Raw genomic sequence first — 23765 nt, forward strand, 5'->3', positions numbered from 1 at the left:
GTCACCCCTCATTCTTCCAATTCGCTATGGTGTTGCAATATTTGGCTTCTTGCCCACACACACTGTGACTTGTTCCTGCCAGTGGTATCAGCAAGATTATGCAGACGAGCTGTCCACACGTCTTTGCATCCGTCGTCTCAGCACCACCTTGTCCTCGGTTTGACTTTCATTGAGTTCCGGTGCTGCAGGTTGCCAAAATTCAAATTCTGGAATTCCATTTATTAGTTGCCAGCCAGTTTGAAACTTTTGCACGTACTGATCCTTGGCATTTCCAGGTGTTATGCATAGTGGGGTCTCCCTCAGCTTGCGTATATGATTGTCTCTCTTTGTTCTCGTCTCTTCCTGCTTCCTCTGCATTCACACTTTTTAACACCCGCATCCCAGTGAATGGGGCATCCTTAATTAAGAGAACATGACCCTTTTGCATAATATAATGATATCCAAGTTTCTTTTGCCCCAGGTCGGATGCTTTGTTTTCTGGCTTTTTGAAACATGCCATGTATGGCATAGTCTATGTCCCCTAAGGTGGAGTCTGTCCCAGTGAGGGCCTTGGAAGGGAATTGCGGAGAGTGCCCACCTCCCTATCCTCACAGGATGGGGGGATCCCCCTTGGAGAGAAGGGACGAATTCCCTCGATTTGTCACATTATCTAGAGACGTAAGTATTCAGGATTTTACAATGCAACTTCTGGAATCACAGGTTGACAGCAGGATCCCCAAACTGGCTAGAAAAAAAGAGGTTCATTAATGGTTGCATTTCCATAGGAACATTTCAGTGCAAGAAAGGTATATCTGGATACATCTTTAATCAGAACTCTTATCTGGGGGAACTAGGATTACATATCCCTCGGAACTTCTGGTTCCTTCCTTAGGTCATGGGAAATGGCAAAGCTGTGCACCAACCTCTATGGATGAAGTCTGGAATTTTGAGAAATCAGCACATATCAGCTGACAACAGCATTTGCCCATTTCGGGAGATGGTTGAGCGTTATGAATTCTTAAGATACACATGAAGAAGGTTCTTATCTTCTGGGTGGCCAATCATACTGAGAGAACTACCTTCTGGGTCATCATCATGGGTATGTAAAATCATAACACAGACAGCATTACTTGAGAAGATCAAGGGTATGCCAGACTGGGAAAGAGACACAAAGAGGGTCATATTTCTGGATGAAAGGCGTATCCTAATCTATGAGAAGATTTACACAGGCTGATGCCTGAGGTATGTTCAACAGATGCTCTACATATTTAGCTACAGGACCAGTGTTTATTATGAATTTCAACTTACACTGTGGGGATCACATGTAAAATAAAATGGCGATGCCTGAATCCAGACGTAATCAAGTAGCGTCAATGATACATTTAACATAAAGATACCAAAATACTTTTTAAAAATACAATGTGTCTATGGACTTATTAAAATCCATTAGAAAACATCCCCTAATTTGTTTTGTGGCAAAGTAGAATTGTTTTTTACAGTTTGAAAAGAAAATTCCTAATCACAAAAGCCCAAACAAAGTTTGTTGTTGGGTTCTGGTTTTATGGTAAACTTCTTGTATTCTTCCAAAAATAATAAATGGTTATTGGAAAAGCATATGTACATTGTCCAGTCAATTATGCCTCACTGTTCTATAATTGCCATGATGCTTTGCTTGAGACTTCAACTAGACAGTATTATTCCACCATATGTTGATCTAAACTCGAAGTTCTCTGCACATTTGTCATACCACTGATGGGTGAACTATTATAGGTCATTGGCTTTAGAATTTGGATCGGTATGATGGCAGTAGGACACATATTTTAGCACTAGGCTACCTTTCAGTTAAATCCATAGTGAATTGCATATTCATTGTTTTTCAATTTAAATGCATTTAGCTTTAACACTTTACATGGTGTGTGTGGGTGTGTGTGTGTGTGTGTGTGTGTGGGTGGGTGTGGTGTGTGTGTGCCAACATTAGAATAGGAATGTGCCAATAATACCATTAATAATTTCTAACAACAAGAAACTATACCAGTAACTAGTTGATAACTGTGTAATTAAAACAACATGTGTGGCCCTATGTAGATCACACAATATAACAATTGTTAAACAGCATATACAATTAGATAAGCTGACCCCGCTAATAATCATGAAACTACTTCTCTTCACACAGACTGAAGGCAATTAGTTGCCCTGTATGAAACAATAGGTGCCCACTAACAATGGTTTGTTTCTTATTCCTTTTCAGGGGTATATACCAATGTTATGGGAAGTTGCAATTTTGAGGTCCCTCATCAAGATTGGAGCAGTGTGTGTGGCCTTACTCAAGGTCCGGATAATGGCGGTAACTGGACGATCAGTGACAATCTGGTCATTGGGAGAACCTTCCTTGACAATGATCACACACCAGGTAGGTTGCTCCGAAAGATTCTGGATGCCAGAGTATGTGAGGCAATTAAAAGTGCAATGCAGCCTTTTTGGCCAAAATAAGTTATTTTAGATTGTACAAATCTCATTTTGTGAATGAGTTGCTTTAAGTGATGAGAAACACATTTTTTTGGTTTCCCTTCCCAGTAAACATTGTTTATGTTTTTACTTTTTAATAATATAATAATAATTTATTTATGTTTTAGTTCAAAACTGAATTTTTCATAAAGTAACATGAATTATCAACCAAAAGAACAAAACGACAAAAATAAAGTAATAGACAACCCATACTATGACAGATATACAATAATAACGTTTATTAATTGATTTTTGTTTTACATGAATGGATTAGACTCATCAGACTTCCCGTGGAGGAAAAAAAAGGAAACAATACTTCAACTGATTACAATTACTCACATAATTCATAAAACATGTCACAGTGATCACCATTTTACGTATGTAGTCTTCAAATCCATAAAGTTCCCTTACATTTGTTCAATGTTTAGCCATACCCAATAAAGTGCCACATGTGTGGAGACAGAATCTGTGTTCAGGCAATAGTTCCAAAGGTCCTTGGTTTTTAAACTATCATAAAAATTGACCAAATTCACAAGAGAGGTCATGGACAACCAGTGAAAATATGCCTTGCAGTCTCCACATTAGTGGAACACAGATATGACAAAACCTTTCCTCTTCAGCAATGCCCCATCTGGCTCCCTAAATGGCCCGTAATGGTAAAAAATAACAGCGCATCAAGATGCGCTGCTGGCAGACAACTGGATGGGGGCATTTCACTCAATACCTTTGGAGCTTTTCAAAGGTGTGGATATCAGTATTCACGGCTTGGTAACCTTTTAATTTCGCTAGGTGCCTATAATTGCAGCACTAGTCCCATCTGTTGAAAAATGATCTATGGCTTTGTCGGCAGGCACCATCTCACAACAGTCCTCCGGAAAAGTAATTTCACTTGATGCAGCAACGTTTTTGTGTTCCCCTCCCGGTGAACATGGCTTACGGCATTGAAAGCTTGTTTGGAAACAACATTTTATGTTTCCCTTACTGGTGAACATAGTTTAAGTCATTGTCAGCAGGTGCCGTCTCACAAAAATCCTCTTGAAAAGTAATTTCATCTGATGCGGGCAAAATTTGGAAACTTCTGGAATGCTATTCAACTCTCATAGATTTTTTGTTTCCCTTCCTGGTGAACATGATTTACGACTTCGTCGGCAGGTCACAAACCGCAAACACATTTTAACTTTTGGTGAAATCCGTGGAAATGCATGGGGTGTCCAAACGTCATGTAGCCAGAAATGTCTGGTGTTTCCTAATAGGTAAGTATGCAAAATGGGGTGCAGATTGGTGAAACAGTGTGCAATTGTATAAGGGACAATGCTACGTCAAGCAACAAACCTACCAACAAATGTTGATTTGTGCTGAAATTCAGGGAACGGTGTGGGGTGTCTAAATGGCATGTAGAAAAGTAGTTGGCTCTAGATTTGGAAATTACCTTGCTGATCTCTGTATTCTTGTTGCATCGGGGTAGGAAAGCAGGTTGCAAGATCACAGGTAGCTGTTTGAGGTTTAGCCAAACACCTCATTTGTTGAGTAGGAGAAAGGTTTTTTTTTTGTTCTTGGCTATCTTGCTTTTAGGTTTCAAAGAATTGTTCTCACACGCTGTTGACTACAATGTAATGTTGCTTTTATTTGTGCAAGTGGTTGTTTTTTGTTGTAATATACATATAGTACATTAGGGGGTTCTTGAGTCCCCTTGTTGTCAGCCGACACATGTCTCGACCCAGAGGTCTTTATCAAGGCTATTGCTACTGGTATGTAGCCCCCTGTGGGGTCATGGTCGATGAGTCTGGTGCTTGTGCTGCGGTTACAGTGGCTCCAGTTGGACCTTGTTGTGCCTGCGATGTTCGTCCTGGGTTGTCCTGGGTTGTCAGTGCAGGTAGGCAAAAGGCACTACCATTATTATCCAGAGGGTCCTAATAGGTAACTTCGCAAAATATGGTGCAAATTGTTGAAAACATGTGGAAATGTATGAGATAAAATGCTTTGTCAAGCCACAAACCCACGAATCCCACCACAGACACATTTTTACTTTTATATATATAAATGGCATGCATCAATGGAGTCTTCTCTGCCTACATGGAGCCTGATTGAAAAACCTTTATTTATATGGGGTCCACCCTTTGAAATACGCTTTGTGAATCATTCCCACAGCCTCATACCTTTCCTGGGAAAATAGTTGCTACATAATGATATGGCTTTGTATCAGTAGTATTTCACTTATCAAATGCAAGGCTTGCAGAAAACTTTTCACTGTTGGGTTCATCTGTTTCTCTTGTAACGTTCTCCAACTAAAACAAGGGAGCCCCAAAGCCGCTGCTGAACATGTTTCTGTTCTACCATCACTCATCGGCGCATTTCTTCCAAATGAAATGTTGGTGTTCATTATGAAAAAAATAGACTGTCTCTTTCCTGGAATCTATTTATATATGAATTTATTTATGATGTTTTGCAAGGAGACACCAGAAGTAGTGTACTTCTAAGCGCATAGAGATAAAGGTGTTGATAGGTTTAGGTAGAGGAAGTGTCATGAAGAGGGAGGGGAACTGTCTTCACTCACAGCAAGACTAGAGGTCACATATCTGTTGTCAAGGCGTGTGCATAGTGCAAACACTGAATACGTGTTGACAACCCCCTTAAACATTGGTAGACAAACTTTAGACCCAACATTGTGGCCATGTCAGGACCAAACAGGAAAAGATAAAGCTTGAAAAATGTCAATGGCGTAAGGGCCACATCTTCCTGTAATGCACTATGTAGGATGACCACAGGAAGCGGTTGACATTGAACGGGTGTGTCTATTGGGGAAATTGGTTTCTGAAATAAGAAAATCATCTTGAATGTTCTGACTTGCATATGGCTTGCAGTTGGTTTCAAGCACTGTTGGTCAATGTTCCATAATTACTGTCTGGTATAATGCATGTCTGTGGTATAGTGCAATCCTGCTACCAAATGAAAATATTACAATTGATAGATTTGGGGGATGGGATAGGGTGGGAATTTGTCAGAGGAGGTTGCATCAAGAAGAAGATAGTGGTGGTTGTTGCATTGTATATGTAAGTATTTATGAGAGTGAATTCTTCTTATTTTGTTGGTGATGACCAGTGCTTAAGTTGGAGGCATCTGTTTGACAGCATTGCTTGCTAAATTTCATCCAGTTAATAACTGAACCCAGTGCAATGAGATTTTAAGTCAGGGTTGCTGAGCTTTGGTTGGGTGATGGAGCCTGGATAGAGTATATACTTGTAGCTTAGGCATAAGGCCATGATTTCTTTTTGTTAGTGGAGTGCTTGCTTCACAGGACTTTTCCAGGTTGTGGGGAATAACTCATACTTTCCGAAGTCTATTATTTTCTCGATGGAGGCTCATTTTGCTTAATTTCTCTCCCACAGCGAGAAACTTGGCACTTTTGCTCAATGGAGGTGGGATGATGAGAGGGGAGTGGTATAATACCAGCTCTTTGTGCATGTGTTAGGAAAAGAGATGTGTTTGCGAGGTGCCAGGTTTGACAGGGATTTTTGCCAGGTGTTCAGTGTGAGTGATACACAAGTCAGTTTGCTGTGAAGTGACGACGATCGCATGACAACATCAGTCAATAGAAACTCCTGGTGTGGTCAAGATGGCCAAGGCATCTATGTAAACTTCAGAAACGAGGGTATGCTCCCATTGGGGCAGCTGATCTGTTACACTAACGTGCTGCTATGTTTCAATATCTGTGATAGTGCGTTCCTGTATGTTATGCTGCTACAGATGTCTGCCTAAGAAGGCATTTGCATTGGGAGGTTTAGAGAGGCCAGAATTCAAACTAACAGGAAAGAAAATGTCAACATCACACATATGGATAAGTAGCTTCATTTGAAATGTGTGAATGCAATTGTGAGTGATAACACATTGTAAGTCTGGGCAGAATAAAGAGACATTTGGAGAATGCAGGGAAAACACACTGGAGGAGCAGAGCACTTGGAGACTGCTCCTGAGTACATTGAGGAGCGTTATAAATCAACATAATATAACATAACAGCACTTATCTAGTCAATGGGCCTCATTACGACCCAGGCGGTAAGGGGTTAACAGCGCCGTAAAGGTGGCGGCACCGTTAACCCCTTACCGCCTAATTACGAGGTCCCTTTGCGGGTCCATACTTTAACGGCTGGTCTTACCTTACTTATGATATGGTCTTACCAGCCGTTAAAGAAGGAACCCGCAAAGGGACTTTCGAGGTAATTACGGTACCGCAATTTGCAGTACCATAATTACTGCCTTCCCCATTCCCATTGAGCCCTATGGGGGCAAAAATGGGAATGGGGAAGAGCCAATGGTGAATGGGGAATTACCTCCCCGCCAACCTTGGAATGGGGCGGTAATTCCACCATCCACCATGGCAAAATAAGTAAAATACCGGCGTCAACCATGGCACTAATAGCGCCATGGTTAACGCCTGGGTCGTAATGACCCCCCAATGTGTCGAATGGGGAATCTGCTAGAGTACTTGTATTCATCTGATTCAGGAGACTTGGAGTTTGGTGTTGATTTCTTAGAGTCCTTTGTTAGTTCCACTCGCGACTCCGATGATTTGTCCATAGCTCCGGTGGGTGTTCATTCTGCCCCTCCACAGTGGACTAGAGGCCACATCACTTTATCACTCCTAAAAGGTAGGACCAAGTGAAGTAACTTCTTTCATAACTACTGCACTTCCTTGTAAATACTTAAATATTGGCAACCATTGGGGTCTCATTAAAACTTTATTAGTGTATGTTGTTTTGCATTGTCTTGGCCTTGCCTGTAAGAACGACTCATTACATCATAACTTATGTTACAACTTACATGATCCATACTTTAATGTCTTCATGCCCTAATTAAATCATGGATTTATGACAGGTTAAAAAACAACCGTCACTGAACTCAGCCTCATGTTGCTAGCTTCAACAAAGTTAGGCCCAGTTGATGAGTTTAGATGGGAAATGTAGCACGTCATTAGCGCTCACTAATGACAGGATATTCCATTGGCGTATGCACACCTCACTTCTCCACTAGGACCCTACATTCTATATGGAGCCAAGTAGGTTGAAACACAGATGGATGGAGGCCAGCACTATTTCATACTGCTTTCCATCGATATCGCCTACCTCATTACCTTTTACAAAGTGAACTCCACAATATGAACCTCCACCATACCTTGGCCGCTGTCAGTGCCTCCAACCACCTATTGAAGTTAGTTGTGATCTGTACATTGTGCAATACTCACCAGAACATAAGACATGCAGTGCTGGCAAGTGCTTGTTTAGCATCTGGATACATTTAATCAGTGGGAGATGATGTAGGTGGAGGTTGGAGGTTTGCATTGAGGTAGTAAAATGTAACCCTGTTGAATACCCCTGTATGCTTCAAGGGTCTACTTGACATCACGCGTTCGTCACACTGCCAACCACTAATATCAGTACTCCCTATGCAGTACTAAAGACAAACTGCCTTCACATAGTACTGTGCTCCATTGCATACAGCCAATCATTTCTCTCCAACCCTTTACTGCTTCTCTAACCTACCTGAGCTAGGACAACATGTTTACAAACTATAACAAACAGAATTCCTCAACCTCACCCTGGCTCATTTCTCCCCAAAACCGGATGCTGATCTCACTTGTCCTCACTTATTTTACCCTGCATCTATTCTCTTCTCTCTTTCTCACTGATCCACATACGAAGGTCTGGATAAATGAAGATGGAGCACAATACACCACTCCAGATATGTATCAGTGCATTGAGGAAACAAGAGAGGTGATTTATTATAGTATAAAAGCTCTTAACATATCGTTCCAATGCCTTCTTTTTGAATAACTACCATGAGTAATGTCTTGACTAAAACATGGCTCCTCTAATCCAGGCAGTACAATAATGAAACCCACAAACTAGATAGAGAAATATACATTTGGTATCCACCTACATCATCTCCCACTGATGAAATGTATCCAGATGCTAAACAAGCACTTGCCAGCAGTGTATGTCTTACATTCTGGTGAGTATTGCACAATGTACAGATCACAACTAACGTCAATAGGTGGTTGGAGGCGCTGACCGTCACATAAAATGTAGCTGGTCAGTTTACTCTCCCTACATATATGTCCACTACTAGTTGTTTCTCTTGTCATTGACTAATACTCTTGCAAGAATGTCACCTTTCCTTATGCTTCCATGAAAGCCCGACTACATTTTCGGTGTGCACAATTGGTGTTGTCATATTACTCTGCAACTTGGCTTAGGTGCTCCTTTATCTGGGGCTTCTCGCAGTGACCCCTGGCTTGCATTAGGGCTATAATCCAGATGCCACATAGAAATGCATTTATCCTAATCTCCCAAACAACTTTTGCCACAATGGCTCCTTATTACTGCTCCAAACCAATTCAATATTCCATATCATCAATTGTTCAGAAAAGTGCCATTCATTTTATTTTTGATGTATGTTGGGTATTTGGTGAGCACATACTTTGATTTACTCTCGAAACCACTGAATACCTTGCTGCACAGGAAAGAGATAATTTGTACGAAGTAAATTCTCTAAATGTGACTGTTCACCAGTGTCTCTTTTTTTTTAACCACACATCCATCAGTTGAACTAATGGTATAGTGGTAGCATAATACATTTTGACAAAATAAGAAAATGTGCTTCATTTAAAGTAATTTTGTATGAAAAGTGTATGACATTTCTAAAAGGCGTTTCTCTATATATGGGTCTGTGGTCTCCATGGAACACACCAACTCTCCCTATCCTCCCTATCCTCCCTTTTCCACTGAAAAACTAGGATCCTCTTCATGTGAAAAACAGCAACAGCGTTTTGTATCATTGAATGCATCAACGTCCTCTAGATGTAAAAACCTCTTTGATGCTACCTTGGGTGTTGCCCCAACGTGCTTACTTCCTTTGCTGGATACAGCAGCCTTCAGTACCGCCATGATGTCACGATTGTTGCTCCACTCCTGTGCCGCTTCGTGAGGTTATCCCTGAGGTTCAGCCTTTTCCCAGATGCTGGGATTTTTCCACTCTAAGGAATGTCACAATAGTAATCAGTAATCAGTTCATGAAAGAATTAGAATCACATGGATTAACTGGAATCCAGAAGAAACAGGGCCAGCTGAAATGTATTATTATCCTTCCTCTCCCTCCTACACGGTGATCCACTCACAAACACCTTCAGTTCTTCCAGGTCGTGCTTCTATTGACAATGGTTTGGTAACTGGGCAAACTTTCCCAGAAATAATGTGCCTTCCTTGACTCTCGCCTCAGACTGACAATCTGGGGATCTATGTATTATGTCATGTCCTTAGCAACTCATGATGTTGGTAAATTATTAGACCTTGCATTGAATCCTTGCTGTGCAACATCTGGGAAGTGTGCCCATAGATTTCATCCATGCTTTCCGGCAGGTTCTCCAAATAGATTTTCCTGTGCCGTATTCCTGTCCCTGCTGTATTAAAACACCAGTTCCATGGAGGATTACTTGTTGAAATATCTGCTACCGTAAGAGTTGCTTTTGTCATATGTGGTATGATGTGATATGATATGATATGATATGATATGATATGATATGATAGTTTATTTATGTTTCAAAGTGCTTCAAGGCAGGGAGGGAACAAGGGAAAATACAATGACATTCTTACAGGCCATGAACAGTAAGGATGTGAAATTAACTATCGTACTCAGCCTGATGATATTTCAGATAGTGCAAGAGCTAAGACATAGATAAGGAAGGGAGGGGGAGAGTGGGAAGGAAATGGAAACAGACAGGCGACTACCGTACTAGGCCTGATGACATTTCTGGTGGAGCTGGAGAAAATCAAGAGGTGAGGGAGAGGGGTGCAGAAAAGGAAAGGAGGAACAAAACAAGCGACTGGAGTACAAGGCCTGATGATATTTAAGATAGTGTTGGGGGGAACAACTAAAGGGTAGGGGGGAGTAGACAGACGAGGTTGCTATCAAACTAAGTCCAGTGACAATTCTGCTAGAGTAAGTGCATAGAAGAAAGTAAGGGGAGGAGATAGGGACAGGGAGGTAACTGCAGCTAGCCCCACTGGCACAGTCACAAGAAACTCATAATTTTTCCAGTCAGTTGACAGGGATTTGACTCGTATGAGAGAAGAGTCAACAGATTGTGAGGACTCATCAGATCCAGGCTTTGAGTTCATGAATGGAGACGTGGACACAGGCGACAGTGAGAGTGAATGCAACAGCAGAAGCACTCCCACCCTGTGCAGCCCATCTAGAAGGGTAATTCGCAGACCGTCGAGACGGATTGAAGAAATGGGATAGTTTCCCAAGTTTGTTTGCTAAGTAAAGCCTGATTCATTGACCATGAGAAGCTTCCTGGTGTTTGGCATGTAGTATGAATGCTGTCCTCTCCTGCTTCCCATCTCTGAATGCTGAGGGAATGTTGGTGCATGGTGTGACTGACAGATCTGGAAGATATTGATGAGTGCTTGAGAGTGAATGTTCTGAATGTGTCAGTTGAGGACCTGAGCTGGAGTGCATGAGGATGGCTGGTGGGTTGTCTCTTAATGTATACACTACAGAGTAACTGTGCGCTATATAGCAACTGTACATATGTGTGAATAAAGCTTACCTGCACTTCTTAACTAAGAGGCTCAAAGTGGGTCTGTGTCAGGACAAACATCAATGTTTATCAGATCACTACTGTGCTTTTCAGTCCTCAAAAAACAATAGTTATTTACTTGTTAAAAAGAGCTTCTTAGTTTAGAGCTCCTCTGGTTGTTCTCGATGGATAAGCACGGCTTAACTCTTTTCTATGGATAAATGCTGGGATCCAATAGAAAAAGCTGTTCAATTTACATGACCACTTCACATCGGCTGGATGATTTTTATACTTCTGTCTCACTGGATCCAAATGGTCAACCAGGTCTTTACAATTGTATTACCTTTTAGTAGTCAAATCTGTTGACAATTCAAGATTTGAGCTTTCAGCATCCTGAGTTGCACTTTGATTGGTTGGATAAAAAATAAATATTAATCTGCGTTTTGATAGCGCAAAGCACCTACTGCAGCGATTTTACTCTTTAGCCATCTCAGTGACAGGCTGGAATGTGAGACTTCAATAGGGCTGACCAGACTATTCAACTTCTCATCAACTGCCAGGCATACCATTCCTCTACTATCTTGGTGCTTCAATCCCTTTTCCCTTTGCACATCCCTCATCGTAGAAAGTCTTTCGACAGCAACCATGAATCAACCATGAATCAGAGTTTACAATGGGCTAGTGTTAGAATTGTATGTTTCTTTAGTCTTAGCTTAGTTTTGCATTAGCATACTCAACGTACTAGTTTTATCAGTGTTTTACCTAGTTGGCAAATCATTGATTGCAGCTGTGCAGATGAAGAAGTGTTACATATTAAGGGTTGAGCAACTTGGGGAGCAACACCAAGCATTAAGTAATGGTTACCACCATCGCCCCACTGTTCCAAACCACACTATGACATCAATGTGGAAAGCTTAGACATACACGATTACACTTTTGCACTTTACACTTTAGACCAACAAGGCTCTTTTAATTGATTCACTAGCTGCTGGAATCACAAAAACACTCCCAGCACTCGTGCTTGGCCTCTCCTCGCCCCGTTCCACCAGCATCTTCTGGTAATCTGGCTTCTCTGGCTTAATTGTTTTGCCACTCTGTGGCAATAGTTGCTGGAAGTGGTAGGCACACAATCCATTAGTAGCTCACTCTTAATGAGGTTGCCTTTAGTAATTTTTCACCAGCTATATGGAGCAGTGGTGAAGTGCCTGACCTCTGAACCTGGTGACTGTGGTTTGATTCCCCAAGTCGTACGTAAAATAATAAATGCAAAATAATAAATGCAAAAAAGACAGCCAAAGCTCAGTCCCCCCAACATGTACCCTTGACTTGAGCCCTGGAGCCCTTTCCTATGAGGGCAGGGAGGTGCAGCCACTACCCAACAGTCCCCCTAGGGGTGGTACTATGCAGGAGGACCTCATAGAGAGGGACTCCCCTCCAAGGGACATATACGACTACCTGGAATCAGCCGCAGTTAACCCCGGTCACACACACACTTATTCCATTCGTTCCCACCTTTTCTCCCTCCACGACTACTAGAACTATGTGCTACTGTAACATCACGACTCTGCCCACATGGGGAACAATAGGCAAAGCTATACAAATATTGACACAAAGTGTCCCACCTGAGGCATGAAGAACGTTTCAGAGACTAAACACTATGAGGTTGACTTTACGCGATGGTGGAGCAACCAGCATCAAATGAAGAAGAAGAATTGACTAGTGGGTTGGTGGAGCTCACAGAGCGCAGGTCAGATGTGCGAGAGAAGCTCGAGAGACAGCTGGTCAGCCCAGGAACTGCAGACTGGAAGCATGGACATGGAGAGAAAGCGAACCACAGGGCCTGGGAAAACAAATGCATGGCCTAGCAGAGGAAGGCCCGAACAGAAGCTGGAAGCAGGAACATGGTGGTGGGATCCCACAGCGGTGGACCAGTGGGTCCAACAATACTGCTGATACCGTAGCCTCCGGCAGATGATGTGTAGTATCTGGGTGCCCCTGGACTGCCAGCCGGCACACAAGGACATCTCTGAGTCAGGTAAGTACCAAAGGGAAAGTGCCTCAGGCAGGTAGGTTACAGGGTAAAGATAGGGTTAGAAATACTTCTAGCTCAGGTTCCCATCTCCAAGTCCCCAACAGTCAACCCTGGGATCCCCGGCACACCCACCTACTACATTCCATCAGGGATTCCTTAGATAACTGACACTCACATAATCATAGTTGCATTCATCCAGCATACATGACAGGCAAACATGCTAGACACCACACACCTCCCTTTCTAAGGCAAACAAAGAACAACTCTTACCATACAGAACACACCACCACTCATGACCAAATAGCAAAACCATACATACAACACAGGTTACTTAAAGACAAAGAAACTATTCATCCTCCCACTCCTCGGCTGCCATCCAAGGGCCTCAGACCTGCCATACCTGTGCACAACTTGCTCTGAAATAAGCAAAAACATGCCTACGCAGAAGCACTAAATGTACTCACACACACGCAACCCTCAAAGGAAACAAACCTCCTTCTGCCAGAACCTGCCACATTCCAGCCTCAGATCTGCCAAATCTGAGAAAACCTAACTCCACAAACCGGAGCAACCAACAACACAAACTGTAACCTGGCATGACCCTACAACACAAATACATCCTGGGAAACCAACACAAGCAAACATTCAAAACCCAAACACACCCAAGTCAATACCAACACAACCACACCCACGTCTCCCTAAAAACACCTAATAGAAAGAAGAAATTAAAGACATTCACTGGAAAAAGGATACATTCAAACAAACATCCTGCAAAGAAACAGCACGCCAAGACTCTACAAAGTACATGGTTGAATAGTCCATGATACAGTGGAACTACCTACTTGCACAGACACAGGGTAGTATATCCTATTTCTAGATCTCTAAAAAATATATATTATTCAATACACCACAATGAATTACCTGCACATGCACTAATGCCTATTCTCTGCCTATTCTCTGACATTAGCTCCAACAAAACTTTCTGCGCATGTACTAATGTCTAATCTCTGACATTAACTCCACAACAAACAACAAAACTACCTCCTCAATGTGCACGAATGCCTCCTGCCTGACATTAGTTCCTCAAAAAACAACTACTAGTACCCAGTGCATAAACTCCAGAAATGAGACCCGGGAACCCCTCAACCCTGACTAATGGTTTGCTAGGCCACAAGCCAGCTGAAAAAACTCTAAACCCCTACCCTTATACCCTTACCAGGTAACCAAATTACACCCCAGGACCACCACCCCCTACCAGTGGTATGCTAGGCCATCGACTAGACAGAAGCTCACAAAAACCTACTCCGGCTATTGTCTTGATACTAACTCCTAACTGGTGTCACTGCGTCCTCCAGAAATACCACAATGCACCTACAACTAAACTGGCGCACAACAATCTCCTCAACTATGGTGTTATGCAACTGCATACATACAACACAAGCCCAAGTGCTCCAACACTGCACTTAAATGTCATAATACGGCACCACAATGAAAACACTATCACTGGTGCTAGACAACTTCACCAATACTACAACACTTCTCAACAACTACCCACATCAGCTCCCCACCAGCATTGTATTCAACATACATCCATGCAAACATCCACAGCAAAGAACCTACACCACACAATGCTCTACTCTGCCAAGTACATCATACTCATGCCTGCGTCATGTAAAACAAGTGGTAATCAGGCACTAAATCACATATGACAGATACATTTGGAAAAATGCTAACACAATGTGAAAACATTTCCTCCTCGTGGCAAGCAATATACCCGAACTCATCTAGTACATGTAAAAGGCAAAATACATTTTGACAACAAGGTGCACAAAACACAGCTTTAAATATGCAGTTGCAGATATCACATGAAAATCATTATGCAAAAACCTTTCATTTTTATGTCAATATTCTACTTTATAAATATTGTGCACATGTTTCACCACAATCATTTCTAATAGCTACATCATTAGGCATACATAAGCACAAACAAATGAATCTTACCCCTTCACACATTGCTCTAAAGAAAACATTAAGGCATACATATAATTGTAACCCACGTTAAATGCACCATAATTCCCTAGAGAAAATATCTTCATTACATGAATACGCTGCTCAAAGACTTACAGTCTATTCACCCTATGAAAATAAACTTGCTAAAAACACAGCACTATAAACCTTAAAGCACAATTTCAGCATGAGAAAATATGAAACTCCAAGCTCCTCTTGAAGTCACTTTTTAACGTTGCCAAAAGTACAGCAACAAACCAAGCCGTGAGGCAGAAATAAAAGTCACGAAGAATGCCAAAGTGCAATTATAATGTTGGATAATAAACCTGCAATGACTTACCTTCCCAGCGCCGCCGTATAACATTATTATCTCTACAACACCAGCTAAGCAGTTTGCTCGAAATCTCCCAGTGCTGTGGCACATAAAAACTCAATTTGAAACTACGTGCCATAATGAAACTCTTCTCCACTGAAGCCATCTTCTGATACTTGATAAATGTTAAAAGTGTACCTTAGGAACCTTACACCGCTGCGCACATTAAGCTAACGTCATTTCCGTAGAAGAAAAGGAGACCACTGTGTGCGCAGAAAGAAGACCACAGTGTGCGCAGCCAAAATCAACAACGCATTTCATTTAGAGGCCCAGTACTTCCTGCTGCTTCCTCGTAGGACGTCATCATGCAGTGAAGTGTTGCTGGGGCCTCTGCTCGAGCCACCAGCCAAAGTTGTCCCTTCATTCCTCCTGATCAGTATGGACCTCCGAACAAGAGTTCTGAGGACCCTTTGTAGCCAGACCCTGCTGCCATTATCCGACGTCATCATTTGGCTAAAGTTAACTGGACTGCAGAGAGATCCCTGCTCACCAACAGCCATACATTACTTCAGCACAACGGGCTCCAGACTTCACGTCGCCTTTAGCGCAGCGGCGCTCAAACCTCACCAGGTTCCTGCTGTGCCTCTTGGAGACACACAAAGACACAAAGACACACTGCTCTTGGATCACTGCAATGCCCTCTGCTGCATCTGGGGTGACTGCCATACTGGTCACCATACCTACCCGGTTTTTCATCTACACGTCTCCTGACCACCGCAACTCTGTGCTGGACTGCCACACTACTTCCTGACAGCTCCAGGACCGAGATGGCTACTGAACACCTGTTACGTCTCCTGACTCCAGCATCTGGCCAACTACAGCACCTCCTGTCACCATCTTTCGGCCTCTGACACGCTGTCTGGCTCATTGTGTATATTTATTTATTTATTTGAGATTTGTATAGCGCAAAACCACTGACCCTAAGGCTTAAGGGCACTGACATAAACAAAAAAAAAGTGGCTAGAAGCCACAGCAGAAGAATAATGAAGGGGGAAGACAGACGGTATAGGCAATGACATTGTTCAGTTAAACAAGTAAGTCTTCAGACCTTTTTCTAAAAATTCTTTTGGAGTTTTCATCTCTGAGGTTGATAGGGAGATTATTCCAGGCAATAGGTGCAGCAGAATAGAAAGCTCCAGCCTTAGCCTGGGACAATCTGCAAGCTGTAACAGTTAGCTGAGAGTGATTGTTCAATGTATTTACTCTTCTTTAGCATTAACTCATCGTTGACGTATCTAGGACCTGAGTTTTTCATGCAATTGAATGAAATGGACAAGCGCCGGAAGATAATTCTTTCCTTAATAGGGTGCCAATGTAGCTCTCTTCTGGCCTTAGATATGTAATCTGATCTCTTCCGGTCCAGAACAACCCTGACAGCGTTCTTTTGCACCATTGCAAGCTATTCAATTCATAGTTGGGAAGGCCGATCAGGATGCTACTGCCGTAGTCTATACTCAAACTAATCACCGCTCTCGCTAGGGTTTCCCTACTTGTTTGTGAAATAAAGGGACGCGCATGAGATAGCAGATTAATATAGTAGGCAGACGAGGACACAAGGCTGCTGACCTGTGCCTTCATATTGAGATTGCTGTCAAGATATATCCCTAGCGTCTTAACCTTTTTCTTGACTTTTATAGTGCAGTTGTCAATCAAAAATTTAGAGTACAGGCGCATTATAAATGCCATTGCTCAAATTCCCATCTCCAAGTCCACAACATTCAACCCTGAATTCCCCAGCACTCTCACCATCTCCATTCAGGGATGCCTTAGATAGCTGACACTCACATAATCAGAGATGCACTCTTCCAGCATACAACATGCCAGACAAACACGCTAGACACCACACTACACAGCAGCCATGAGAGAACTAGAAGAGAAGGAGAAGAGCGAGGATGCTGACATTGTGAAAACAACCCTCAGGAACAACCGGTGAAGTGGTGTTACATGCAAGAAGGCAACGGGAGGCACAGGAAGGTAGGGGTATGTGTGCTACAGAGAAATGCATCGTGAGTAATCTCCCTCATCCTAGTACTCACCAGAAAGAGTACATCACTGATATGTGCATCAGGAGTAATCTTCATTGCACCAGTACTCAGAGTAAACAGTACACCAATGAAACATCTCCCTCATCCCAGTACTTATAAAAAGGAGCACAGCACACAGAAGTGCACTTGGAAGTGTCCACTTCGACTAAGTGAATATAAGGGTAGAGATAACAAAATAAAGCTATCAGACATTATAGCATATGTCGTAGTGATAATCCAAGACAGGGCTAGCTAAAGAATCAGAGAGCTTATGGACACAAAACCCTCATCAGGAGAGCAACTCACATTTCTATACTGCCCGGAAGAAGTTACAGACGTTGATTGAAAGTTGCTGCTGAAGTGTTGGAAATACACTGAAGAACTAAGGAACAGGAGTCATTCACATGGTCCCCTATTTTTGCTGTGGAACATTTAACAAATCATTTCTATTGGAAGACTGAAGAAGGAAAAACCAGGAGAAAGGTTGAAGAACTCACAAACTATAATTTAGTTTTCAGCCTGAGTTTTAGAGTTAGGGTTAGTTTAGCTGGTTACTGACAGAGGACAGAGACTTTTTTTAAAATTTGACGGACATCCTGACAGGTCAACTGAGTTTTCCTAGGTTGAGGCAGGGCAATCCCCTCATACAAAAGGGCCAGTTAGGTTTTTGGGAATTAATAAAGGTTTTTAGCCCAAGGGAATTAATAAAGGTTTTTAGCCCAAAACATGTTTCTTCTTTGTCAATCTCCTTCTTCTACACCCTCAAATTATACTTTGCATATTATGCTCATCAGAGAAATTAATTTGTTGGTGTATTGGTTTTTGCTCATGACAGTATTATTATTATTATTATTATGATGATGATGATGATGATGATTATTATTATTATTATTATTATTATTATTATTATTATTATTATTACGTATATGATTATCGGTTGTATTGTTGTGACATTACATATTGATTGTAATAAGTGGTTCACTTGATTAGCCACATGTAATAGGCTATTACAGTAGTTTAAGGAAATCTCACTATACTCAGCACAGCGGCAGTGGGTGTACTCTGGCCCTTGAGATCTCTATCTGATTCTTAATGGGGCATGGTGCTTAGCCATGATGCTTGTGCCTATGTCCGCAAGCCGTGGATCTGCTGTTTGGAAACACTTAATGAGCTAAAGAAAAAGAGAAAGGCAGAAAGGCAAAAGAGCGGGAATGATAACAGAAAAAGCTAATACCATTCAAAGCAAAGAACAGCACCAGAGGAGAGAGACATGATGATTGATTATCTCGCTCAATTAAAACATTGAGGCCGGGGTGTATCCTTGTCCCTTTTCTGTACAATTTATATATGGCAGATATAGGGCCCCATCTACAAGCTGCTGCTCTGGCTTCACCCGAGATTGCTCACAATAAGGTAGTGTGGATGTGGTACACCAATGATTTTCTTATTTTTGATACGACTCTTTTAGGTCTGCAGCGGGTACTTCATGCCTTTACCACATTTGTATGTGAGAATGCTTTGAAGGTGAATCCAGTTAAGACTAAAGGAAATTTCAAATAGGCGGAGGCCAGCTTCCTATAGATGGAATACACAAGCTACCCTATTTGAGAATTGAGTCCTTCATCTATTTAGGCTTTTTCATCTTTGCCAAACCATTTTTGATTTCGATTCTGGACTGGCTTCATTCTAGGGCAGTAAAACTTGCAACGCAAATGCAACAGATGGATGCTAGATTCCGAAAGTTTTCCTTGAAACCCTGTGTTCAATTCTATATGGGTAAGACTATTCCAAAATTAATTAATCTATGGAATTGCCAAAATAATACTCGAACACCCAGATATTTCTTCCCCCACACTGGCTAAAATCGTTAACACCTCCTTTAGTGACCAGTTAGTCCCTCAGTCCATAAAAAAAGGTCACTGTAACACCCTTGATAAAAAAAAAACAGGCCTGGATAAGAGAGATCCAGGCAACCTAAGACCAATCATGAACTGTAACTTCCTACTCAGAATCATGGACAAGGTAGCTACCGCTTAACTACAGGCACACACTGAGGCCTCAGACTCACTCCACCCACAACAGTCAGGGTTTTAGACCTACAGACAGAGATGCTTAGCATCATGGACAGGGAGAAAACGGGCCTTTTCATCCTGTTGGATCTCAGTGCTGCATTCCATCTACTAGACCACAATCTGCTCGAAGTAGCATTAGGTAAAACGGCAAACTGTTCACAGGCAGCAAACACAAGGATAATGTCTTTCCTAAAGAACAGGTCTTCTCAAGTCCACTGGGGAGATAAATTCTCCATGAAAAGGGAGATTCTTTGCGGGGTCCCACAGGGAGCCAGCATGTCACCGCTACTTTTCAATCTCTCCATCAGATTTCTATGCTACATACTAGTTCATGTAGATGTGTTTTTTACCAACTATGTGGACGATACACAGCTGGTGATGGAGCTTAGTGGGATCATAAAATTGACAACGATAACCTACTCAGAATATACAATACCATTGAGCAATGGATGGACTCCAATTGGATGTGCCTGAACGGCAACAAAACAGAGCTGATGGTCTTTGGATCCACTCAAGCCAGAAACTCTCTAACCCCAGACTATACATATTTTCAGATTAAAGACATAAACATCAAAGTACTTGAGAAGGTGAAAACCCTAGGTATGGTGATGGAAGCATCCCTGTGAGCCAAAGCTCAGACTCAGTACATAAAAAAAACAAAAACATGCAACTACTATATATGACTCCTCAAAGCCTTTAGACCGCATCTCTCCGAGAACAACTGTGCCACAGTGGCCAGAGTAACCATCCTATATTGATTAGACTACAGTAACGCATTAATGGTAGGAGCTAACAAAAAAAGCCTACGGGTGTATCAGATCATCCAAAACAATGTGGTTAGGATCATCAAATGTAAATCAAAATCGGACCACATCAGCAACTCTAGAAAGGAGCTACACTGGCTTAAAGTAGAAAGCAGAACCCACTTTAACGCTGTTATTATAGCTCATAGATGCATCCATGGGAAAGCCCCAGGCTTTCTGTGCCATGAGACTTGCGAGTTACTGGTGCAATATAAATAAATTAATAAATAAAATAAAAAAAATAGAAATTGATATATATATAATCCTAGATTGACTGAATACTTGCCTATTTTGGAATCTCTCATCTGGCGCAGAGTGCTGCGTCTCACTCTTTCCGTCCTTCATTCAAGCATCAGATATGAACTGAACTAGGATTGTTTTCTCTGAAAGCCAGTGCATTGTGGCAATACATTGTTTTTTTAAGGAAGTCACATTTTCCTGCACAAGATTCTCTCAGGGAGATGTTTGGTGAGGTGTCAGAGGGGAGGAGATCAAGTGCGCTGGTGGAACTAAAAGATCTTGCCTACTTGGCATTGCAGGAGGTTGGTTGCCCAGAAAAAAATCTGATTGAAAATCCAGATAGGGTGAAAACACTACTCTTTAAGGCCGATTTGGCGCAAACAGTTGTGGATTTCCATCCACACTCTGTTGCATCTCATTTTGCCTTTGATCATAAAAAGCAGGGCTGCTTGGCCTACCATTTATCGATATATGCTAGCGAAGGGGCTTGTTTCAACTTTTCTAAGATTTAGGCTAAATCACTTAAGAACAAGAGAGATCCTGTTAATATATGGGTTGACCAATGAGGCAGAGTCCTTTGTAGGTTTTGTAAGAATGCTAAAGAAACAACTCAGCATCTGTTGTTAGGTTGTCCTGCACTGTTACAAGTACTGACTAAATATTTGCATAAATGTATAGGAGAAAGAACTGAGAGAGAGGATTTACTTTGGCACTGCTGCCTGTCCAGGAACCCCACATCGATTGTTAATGCAGTGGTGGCATTCCTGGACTCTCTTAATCTCTTAAGCTCAAGGAGGGGGCAGCTGTGAAGTAGTTGCCTCCTTATCATCTGTTATGATCTGTCCGTTATATATGAGACTCTGCTTGGGAGTATGGGAAAATATGTGTTTTCTTCTACCGTTTTTTAATGATCTGTTATATTTTAATATGTGTTATTCTTGATTTTCTTTTTTTTTCTCTGCCTTTTTGATTGATTATATTTAAGTCTTTGAAAATGTTAACGGTTGACTTGATTTACCAATTAAAAAAAACAAATAAAAAAAGTAATGACAGATGGAAAACAGAGGTACAAGATAAGATAAAATGGCACAGGCATAATAGTGTGTTTAATTTGTTCTTTTTATTAAAGTGTTGTGGTTACATTGAAGACTTGTAACACTAATACATCACATAAAATACACAAATTCAATTAATATTACATTCGATAAGACAGCCATTATTTACACATCCCATCAACCGGATCTCTAGACCTTTTTCACAATATAAATTGTCTTTCTATCTTATGCAAAATATCATTACCTCTACTTCTCTTTCAACAGATCTATACAATTACCATTGTATATATAATACAAACCCTACTATTAAAATCCCATTCTAAAATCACAAATAATGATAGAGGAGATCACCTACAAATACTTCTATTAATTATTATTATATATATATTATAATTCTTATCGCAGGTGTACGCTTGCTCTTTGATTTCCTTGCATGCTACTGCAACATTAAGCGGCATGACTAACTCATACCCACTGTCATGATAAAAAGATAAACTATCCTCCTTGCATACCTTCTAAATTCCTTGGACGGAGACAGGATTAAAAAGCTCTACAAAATGATAAGAAATGGTTTCCCGGTTAGGAGCCACATTCAAGGTTTTGCATAAAATACACCACTTGTAATTTTCTTTTGTGTGCAGAGCGATATCAGTCCCAGCTCACTGTTAATAGCTTCAAATGGAGTTAATGTAGGTAGTGCCAAGGTCCCAAGCCATATTTCCCCCTCTTAGCCTGAGCCAAACAGTCTCCTTACTCGTAAGGGTTCCAATTCCTAAAGTACAGACGGCACAATACTAGCTTTACGCACCTTGAGCAAGCCCTCAATTGAACATCCCCCTTTGTATTTGATACGATTCTTAATGGAATTACACTTTTAAAGTTTTTTAATCATTATTGTTTCCCACAGTTTATTACAATTTAGAGATTCAAAAAATGGGACCTCCAAGTATGTATATGCATCCACGATCTCTATTCTTTCTTCATTCATTTTCCAGATAAAATTGTTTAGCTTTCTTTTCTTACCCTGGAAAACCATAATCTCAACCTTTAAATAATGAATAACTAACCCATTTTTCAAGGAATATTTAGGCGAGGCATTTAAGCTACACTGCAGACCCACGGGTGCCTGTTCTCAAATAATGGTATCATCAGCATATGATAACAGGCCACGTGCTGTTGAACAATATGTGGCAGGAAGTTTGAACATTTTATCATTTCCTCCCTTAAGTCTGCAACTTAGAGGGTATATAATGTAGGAGTCCGGTACAGCGTTGTTGAAGGCCATTGTTGGTTTGAATATTTTCTGTCAGCAGGCCTTCCTGATTCATTCTAAGGTAAACTGTAGTATTTGTGTTAAGTTCCTTAATAACATGTAATATATCAGGATGTATGCCCCACCTTTCCAGCTTGCTCCATAATACTCCACAATTATTAGTATCAAAAGCCTGAAGCAGATATAAAGAGCATGACCTTTAAAGTGCATTGCGCATCAGATAAGTGAGGGTCAACAAATGAACACCAGTCCCCATTCCCTTACAAAACCCAGGCTGTTGAATTTTAAACAGTTACTATTCTTTTACCCAGAGAGTCAGGTTGCCCACAAGGAGTTGAGTTAAAAGTTTAGAGCTTGAATCAGTCATGGCCAGCAGACGATATTTGGGAGGGATCTCCATAGCACCCTTGTTATATATCGGGAATGAGGTTGATCTCTTCCAGCTTTCCAGTACTATCACTATGTCTATTATCACTAAAAATAAACAATATAGTAAATTAGCCCAAAGCAGCAGGTCCTTCTTAATTACAATATAAGGATCCTGTCTGGCCCAGGGGCCTTGGAAGGTTTAAGTATATTTCTCAAGATAAATATGTCATCAACAGTAAATTATAGTTTATCTTTTCTGCCATAATGCTCAGAATGTGTTAAAATTTCAACACTGAGGAGGATATACAATATACATCTTGGCAACATGTTCATTCCATATGTTTTGTTGTAAAGGAATTATCTCTTTTTGTCAAACGTATCCTCTAACCAATATTTATAGAAGGACCAAAGCCTGTGCGGATCAGAGCATTGCAGAGTGTTAAACATCAGTTTCAAAT

General features: G+C 41.3%; 1 protein-coding gene across 1 annotated transcript in view; it reads left to right on the forward strand.

Annotated features, from left to right (window-relative positions):
* Window positions 1-23765, forward strand: part of MALRD1 (MAM and LDL receptor class A domain containing 1) — a 3359462-nt gene that overhangs the window by 2064382 nt on the left and 1271315 nt on the right. Inside the window, exon 34 of the mRNA XM_069646615.1 lies at window positions 2228-2389. Within this exon, the coding sequence (XP_069502716.1) occupies window positions 2228-2389 (162 nt within the window). The remainder of the gene's footprint in view (window positions 1-2227; window positions 2390-23765) is intronic.

Source organism: Ambystoma mexicanum, chromosome 2q, assembly GCF_040938575.1.
Source record: "Ambystoma mexicanum isolate Mex_15411 chromosome 2q, UKY_AmexF1_1, whole genome shotgun sequence".
Lineage (NCBI taxonomy): Eukaryota > Metazoa > Chordata > Amphibia > Caudata > Ambystomatidae > Ambystoma > Ambystoma mexicanum.